We start from the raw sequence: 7,836 nt of genomic DNA, 5'->3' as shown, positions 1-7,836 counted from the left end.
ATAACAAAAGAGGTTTCTAAGGTTTCCCTCTAAGCACCTTCAACTAAAGACACTACAAAAAGAGAAAATAAATGTCCTCTTGCTCCCAAGGCTTTGAACATGCTTCTTGTAATCCTTTGAGGTGGACTTTGACCTCCATGGGCATCCTCCATTTGTGCCTCCACCTCTTCTTGAGCTTGATGAGTGGCCTCCATGTTCTCTTGGGCTTGATCTCCATCAGTAGCTCATCAAGAGTCTTAGCCTTCTTAAGGGTCAGTTTCCCCACCCAGTACAAGGGGAACCCATCTAGGGAGGTGCATCGTGCTCAGAGCAGTACACCCTGAAGAATTTCCCCTTGAAACTCTTGTAAGATTGTTGAAACAAGGTGAGGATGACTTTTCCTGTCACCCCGCTGAAGCTCACCCAGAGGTTTTTCCCAGGGTTCTTAGCCTCGAAGAAGTGAAGGAAGACATCTACAGAAAGTGGATGGCCAAAATGGTTGCAAAGTATGGAGAAGGCCCTCACAAAGGCCCAGCTGTTGGGATGTAGCTGGGCAGGGGCAACATTCACTTCAGTTAGCAGCTCCCTCTCGAAGATGGAGAAGGGGAGGCGCTGCCTAATACGTTTAAAGATGGTTTGGTAGAAGAAGAAAAAAGGTTCTCCATCGTTGGCACGATCGTCTACACACACAGGTTCGCCTTCTGCACAGGGACGAACTGAGATGTAAGCATCACACTCTCTCCCAAACGCCCTACCCTTGAACTTAGGCCCGTTGTCTATACGTGCCCTTCAGTCCACTATGGAGGTGAGGGTGGAAGTTTCGGCAAGAAGCTCAGCAGACGCACAGGGGTACATGCCTCTATAGTTGACGTTGGGTGAAGGGTTGGAAGTGGTTTTCGTACGAGCCATGACGAATGAAGCAAGGAAAAGAAGAAAGCAAAGGTTCAACAATGGGGGCTATGGTGTAAAACTTAAGGAGAAATACCCAAAAACCCCATGATCGCAGGAAACCCAGAAACAGAGAAACGAAGAAACAGATGCAGAGGAAAACCTAAAGCGCAGAAGTTTAAGCAGACCCAAGTCGTTATCAATGCGCGAAATCAGAAATAAAGAGTAATCAATGGAGGAAAATCGTACCTTTGATTGTTGTTGAGCAAAAGTTCTGATTTTTGTGAAAAAGGAAACGAGGGCGCTCGAAGAAGAAGACGAAGAGTGTAAGAGAAGTTGCAAGTGATGGAACAGTGCCTGAAACGCGCACTTTTGAAATACTTAACGTCTCACCCATTGGATTGAGACATGTGTGCACAAATTAAGGAAGGTACAGGAAAGTGTCATTTTGAGACACTGTGCATGTCCTGCCACATGAAGCCACGTAGGTCGGCAGGGCGAGGACTTAGTCTCTTCGCTAAACAACTTAACAACTCGAGACTGAGGGGCTTGTGTACTGACCAGTCCTCGTACTTCGGCGTTGACCACAATGATAGTGGGGCACTGAAGGCTGGGTCCACCAGACAGGCTAGTGTCTCGCGAAACACCAGGTAAGGGTAGCCGAGGAGGGGGTGGCATCAAGGTGTAGGGCGTGGAGGCCTCGGACCTCGATAACCTCAAACAGTAAAGATGGGTCAAAAAGGTGGTTTCCAAGCCACACTCCAATTATCAGTAAGGGAGAGGCATAGATCACCGGGCGCCCATGCATGGGGTGTGAACGACGTAGGGTGTGCCACGATCAAAGAGCCACTGGAAAAGAGATGACTCGTAATGGTCACATTCCAAGGGTGATCTGCATACATGGGACGAGAATAGCTAAGGGCACTCCTAGGGCGGATGGCCCAGAGATTGGGTGCATGAATTGGCGCCCAAGTGGTCATCCCGTGGAGGTTGCACTCCGGGTAGGGAGTCTTATGCACTAGATGGCCCTCAAAGCGGGTGTTAGTGACGCTAAGACGCACCTACAGTAAGCTTAAGTTACATTTAGCGAAAGGGGCAGAAACACTAGAGTATATAAAGGGTAACAACCAACATAATAAGGTACGCAATTCTAATACGAGAGAATACACACACAGAGCTCTCAGAGTTAAGAGTTCCTTTTGGTGTTTCATTTCCCGGTGTTTGACTTGAGCGTCGGAGTGCAAACGTCCGCGAGAGCGCCCTTTGTCTCTTTGTTTTCAGGTGATTTCTTCGTTGGAAAGGCACGTAAGGAGGAGGGATTCTTGGACGCGCGATTGTCGTAGACGCACGAAGACGCTTTACTGGCGGGAACACCAACTTAGGCAACAACTTTCAATAAGCAAGGAAGCAAAGGAATGATTGACCTGTCAATTCCAATATTTTCAATCACTATTTGGTATGATTATGCAATTTCTCCCTGTTGATGCTCAAAATCTTCTACAACAGCACTAGTCCAGTAAAGATCAGCAAAATCCACAAATTTCACAACAACAAGAGCATCCTAAAAAACAAGACCCTCAAACAAGACCTTCAATAGCAACAAACTAATCAGGAAGAAAAAAAATCTAGACAAACCAATTTACTCCACTGATTATGCACATTCTTACTTTAGTTTTAAATTTTAGGTCTTGATTCACATTTATTTGATATTTTAACTTCATAAATTATATGTATTTCATTTATACACTTAAAATTGTCCATTTGATATGAAATTGTTGGAAATTTTTGATTTTTCATATAGATGTTAAATTGTTTTATTTGTGTAGGTATATGAAAAAGAAAACAAGCAATTTGGTAATTCTAAAAATTACTAGATTACAAATGGATTGTCAATGGAAAAATAATTCAACAAAAATCAATAGCATGAAATTACCGACTAATATACTATCGTTGTAATTATCAACAAATATATTGTTGTCAGTAATTATAGACAAAGATATCATCGATAAGGGAAGCTAACACAAGTCAAGAACATGAACTTACTAACAAACATATCTCTCGATAAGGGAAGCTAACATAGGTCAGAAACACAGTTCCTCCTTCTGTTTCGTGCCAGTTTTTTATTTTTTATTTATTTATTATTTGTTGAATTAATGACAGTTCTAGAACCATCAATATAATTTTTTTATTTATAACTACGTCTAAATATACGGTTTTAGAACCATCTTTAAATGATCTTTTTAATTGTCGTTAATGTTAATTTCTGTAGTGACTTTTCCAATAAAAAAAAAGTAGAATTATGAACAAATTTTTTCATCACTAAATTTGTCCATAAGTAATGTCATATTTTCTTGTAGTATAATATTACATTCATTATCAATATTATTATTATTATAACTAATATTATATATTCTTGTGCAGGATTTTATTATCATAAAACCTAAAATTAAGTATTTGAATTAAGGAAATGTTCTATCCTTATATGTTTTATAACCAATGATATTTTGGTTCCTGAATTTTATAACCCAAGAAATTATCAAACTTGTGAGCAAAGTTCGAGTTAAAAGATCATTAGTTGATTCCATGTTTACCATTGCATAACATATGGTGAAACCAAATTTTGAAGTTAACTTAAAAATTTGCTAATAATCCACTTAATTTTTTAAATAAGATAAAAAGATGGTAGATTAGTAAAACTTCAAATATTATACTTATAAAGGTTAAAAGAAAATAAATGAAATAATACTAAAAGAAAATGTTCATTTATAGATAAATATTTACTCATGGCGTGAAAACTTTGATGACCATGGGGACGTAAACTAAACTACTATTATTTAAACATTTGATCATATTTTGAGATTTTATTTACAATACATTTATAATGGAAACTACTTTACATTATTTAAAAGTCATCATATACAATAAAATTGATAATATTCTGTGTTTCCAAATGATAACTTTTAATACAAAAATTAAATAGTTCATCTCGAAATTTTCAAATATGAATTCTAAATGTATCTTCATGAATGTCGATCATCCAGAGAAAATTTACAGAATCACGTCTTCTATATTCTGGTGTTCATTGTTTGAATTGATCACCTAAATATAAGAACAAAGAAAGAACACAGTTAATTGATTTTATGATCCAGAAGTGAATTATATTAAAGACTAGAAGTTTCTAAATAGGATGTGATTAGTGACAAAGTAATAGTTTAATTTCTTTTCTTTGCAAATTATAACATGACAATTTATAAGTAAGAATATATAAAAACCCTTATGTTTCAAAAATTATATATAGAGGAAAAATCGAGTGGAAGCACTTTGTAGCTAAATTTCAATGTTCATTTTTTAAAAAATAAAACAAATTATGAATTTATGTTTTAGTTTTAAAATAGTGTAGTAGTTTGCGTAGTCGACGGATTGTTTGATTAGTTTATATATATATATATATATATATATATATATATAATTATTATAAATAGTATAAAATTTAAATAGTTGCCTATCTTATTTGAAATCAAACATATAAATATCTATCATCATCATCATTTATATATACAAATATTGTCTTTAAATTTTCTAACATAAATTAATAAAAAATAAATGTATACCTATATATGTTTTTATCATTTAATACAATAAAATTATTAAATAAAAATAATAATTAATTACTATATTGATTAATTTAAATATAATTTTATAAACTAAAAAATTATTACTATTTAAATCTGTTTTTATTATTAATTAAAAAAATTAAATTAATTTTTAAATTGATATCTAATATTTAATGTTTTAATTATTAATTTATAATCTAAAATAGTTAGTAATTAAAATTTTAATAATGTTAGATATCAATTTTAAAAAATTTATAAATTTTTATTAATAATAACTAATTATTATTTTTTCTAAAATTAATTGTTATTTAATAATTGAATATATATATATATATTAAATTTAATAGCATTTTTTAATTGTTGTGGAATTTTCTACCATTATTTATCAATAACACATATATGTACCACTATTACATGGCCTTGAGTGAACTATTATTAGTTCAATCAGAGTCCATTTGGATTGTTGCGAATTTTGTTTTCAAAACATTTATCCAAACAAAAACGTGCTTTCCAAGAGTCGAGGCAGAAACATTTTACAACTACATTTCAACATACCGTTACATGTAATTAAAACAAAAACAAAATAAATTATAAACTTGATTTCTAATCTTAAAAAGCACAGTCTCCTTACATTTGAGAATTAATTTTATATGTTATTAGACATTATCATTTGCCATGTTACTGTCAACACAAACAATAATTATACTACTACCAATTATTATCATGACAAGAATTATCACTATTATTATTATCATTATCTTTGTAAAATTTTCGTTAAACTAATTTTAATAGGTAGCAAACTTTCTAAATAAGTTTAATAATTGATAAACTAAATATGTTTTTTGTTAAATTTAAAACTAAAACATCACCTCAAATAAACTTTAAGGAAGGATAGATTTAGTTATACTAAACTTCTAAAATTAAAAAACTAAAAAAAAATACAAATAAGAAAATAAAATTTAATTTTAACCAAAAACATATCACGGAAATATTTTGCTTTTAAGTTTCAGTTGAATCACTCTTTTTTTCTTAAACATGCATGTAGTTAATAACAAATCAATTATTAAATAAATTTAATTTTGGAAGTTATGTTAAACCTATTTAATTGAGAAGGTAGTTCATAGTTAAAAAGGTTTAAAATCAGCAGTTGAAAGGTAAAAACTATTAAGCTAACTTATTGGATTTAGTATTTAATGAAATTATCTATCAAATTAATTGATAAACGCAAGTAAATAAAAATAAATTCACAAAATTAGTTACTAGCATTTGAATTTTACTAATTTTTTTAAAAACTTTATATTAAATTATTTTCTTTATAAATTTATAAGAATTAAGAATAATAAATAATTAAAAATAACACCTCAAATTAAAGAAAGAAGATTTCAGAAATTTCATTAAACTCAAATTAGTTCAAATTTACTTATATTTTGTATTAATATTAAAGCGATAAAGGTACTATAAAATTTTTCAGTGACCTCCTAAAAGGATGGGTTTGTAGAGAAAGAGGTCAGAAGAAGAAAATGATTTATTTTAGAAGTGTGAACCAATAACTCAAAGGGAAGAGAGTTAAAGTGGTTGTAATAGAAATCAAAGATGAATACCTGTAATGTAGTATGATTGAGAGTGCTGTTGAAAGGGTATGACAACTTCAGGAGGCCTCAGATTCTGAAACTCTTGAAAATAATTGGAACAATAAGTATTATAAGTCTCAGAATCAATAATACCATTCTTTTTTCCATGAAGATAATCCAATGTATTATCCACTTCTGCATTGTCTTCCCCTTTGCAAGCAATCAAATCTTGCACAGACTTTAACCCTAGAGAGGGAAACTGCAACATTTGATGTTGGCTTCTGAATCTCTTAAGTTCATCCAACACTTTCTTGTACTCATTGTAAACTTTTGTGTACTCTCCATAAGGGCCATGTACAGGGTCCCTTTGCCTGCAGCATGCTTCCCATGTCAATGAATCCACAACTCTTCTTCTATCGTCCTCTCTAGCATTCTTTACCAACTTGGTTATGTTGCTAACACCAAAAACCTTGTGCACAGCATGGAACTCACGGCTTCTGTTTGATGGAAAGTAAGGTGCCAATATACAATTCTCACTGCATTTCTTCCTTTGATGCTTGCATGCTGCACAGGCTGGATGCATTCCACTATTATTTCTCTGCATCCTGTGAAAATCAAATATTTTAAGGAAACATCGTATGACCAATCACACATAAGAGACTTTAATTTCTATGAAGAAAATCTAATAAAATTTTATATGACACCAGTAATACTTTTTAAAACAAAGTTGTCAACATATCAGACAGAACTTTTAAGTTCAAAATACATTGGATTCTCGATATACAAAAGAAAGTTTGCTAGAAAAAGGTTGACACACTGAAGTAGTTAATAACATGAGAACCTCTTCTTCATCCAATGATGTGTTCTGAGTTGTTTATTGTTATGCTATGTGCTAGTGATTTAAAAGAATCAAAAACAAAAGAAGAATGAGAGGAAGAGTATGATAATGCTGGCACATGCAGAAGATGCTGTCAAGAGAATCCATGCATTAATGCTCTTGTTTTGTATCTCTTCTTCCCTGGAAGAAAAACAGTGAGACAAAACATAAAATTTAGTAAAATATTTTAGATACAAACCTCGACCAAAATATTTTAATGTCTTTTCAACTAAGGGAATGAAACATCAATATCTGTAGAAATAAGATATATATATAGGAAGAAAAACTGTTTTGTTTAGGAAGAGCATGAAAAGATGGTTCAGGTTCACGTCTCTTGGAGGGAAAATTATTTATATAGGAAGAAGTCTAAGTAAACTCTAGCTGAAGGGATACACTCAAATGTTTAGGAGATATTTAAGCGTTATTTATTAGGGGAAAGATAAACAAAAGGAGTTATGCTCTAATATTTGTTTAAGTATTACACCATGATATAATAATGAAAAAAAGAAGTTATCTTTATTACTATTGGTTTGTCACCTTCCCTCTTGGTGTTTTTTAATGTATAACAAAAACCAGTGAGCTATTTCTTAGTTTAACACTTTTTTAAATAGTTTGTTTTTTTTATTTAATTTGAGTATAGTATTTTAAGGGTTTAATTAGAATGTAGTGGTATTGTATAAAAAGTAGTGATCATTGAATCATATATGATTATAGCATGTTGTTCACTGATTAAGCTTTTAGGGGTTGCTCATGCAACTTTTGCTACGAGAGTCATGTAAATAATCATTCATCATCTTCATGTTCTTGACGTGAGCCAAATTGGTAAAGTTTAACATTTTTTTATTATTATATATATTATGACTTCTTAGAAGAAATGTAAAGTAAACACATCATATTTATAGAATAC

The 7,836-nt window shown here is 32.0% G+C and overlaps 1 protein-coding gene across 1 annotated transcript; it reads right to left on the bottom strand.

Moving 5' to 3' along the window:
* Positions 1-3,782: 3,782 nt before the first annotated feature.
* LBD2 (LOB domain-containing protein 2) lies at positions 3,783-7,149 on the bottom strand. Its single transcript, XM_090297598.1, has 3 exons — positions 7,129-7,149; positions 6,083-6,657; positions 3,783-3,966 (listed from the first exon to the last, which is right to left on the bottom strand). The coding sequence occupies exons 2-3, from the start codon at positions 6,654-6,656 to the stop codon at positions 3,947-3,949; spliced, it is 594 nt and encodes a 197-aa protein (XP_090153724.1). The 5' UTR covers position 6,657; positions 7,129-7,149; the 3' UTR covers positions 3,783-3,946.
* Positions 7,150-7,836: the final 687 nt, after the last annotated feature.

Source organism: Phaseolus vulgaris, chromosome 11 (assembly GCF_051622355.1).
Source record: "Phaseolus vulgaris cultivar YP4 chromosome 11, ASM5162235v1, whole genome shotgun sequence".
In the NCBI taxonomy this organism is placed as follows: domain Eukaryota; kingdom Viridiplantae; phylum Streptophyta; class Magnoliopsida; order Fabales; family Fabaceae; genus Phaseolus; species Phaseolus vulgaris.
The sequence above is the reverse complement of the archived record's forward strand: the minus strand, read 5'-3'. Positions and strand labels throughout refer to the sequence as shown.

Coding starts and splice junctions, on each gene's coding strand:
- LBD2 (XM_090297598.1), bottom strand. CDS start 6,656: ATGCAGAGAAATAATAGTGGAATGCATCCAGCCTGTGCAGCATGCAAG. Junction 3,967..6,082: donor TCAATCATACTACATTACAG/GTATTCATCTTT, acceptor TCTTATATTTAG/GTGATCAATTCAAACAATGA.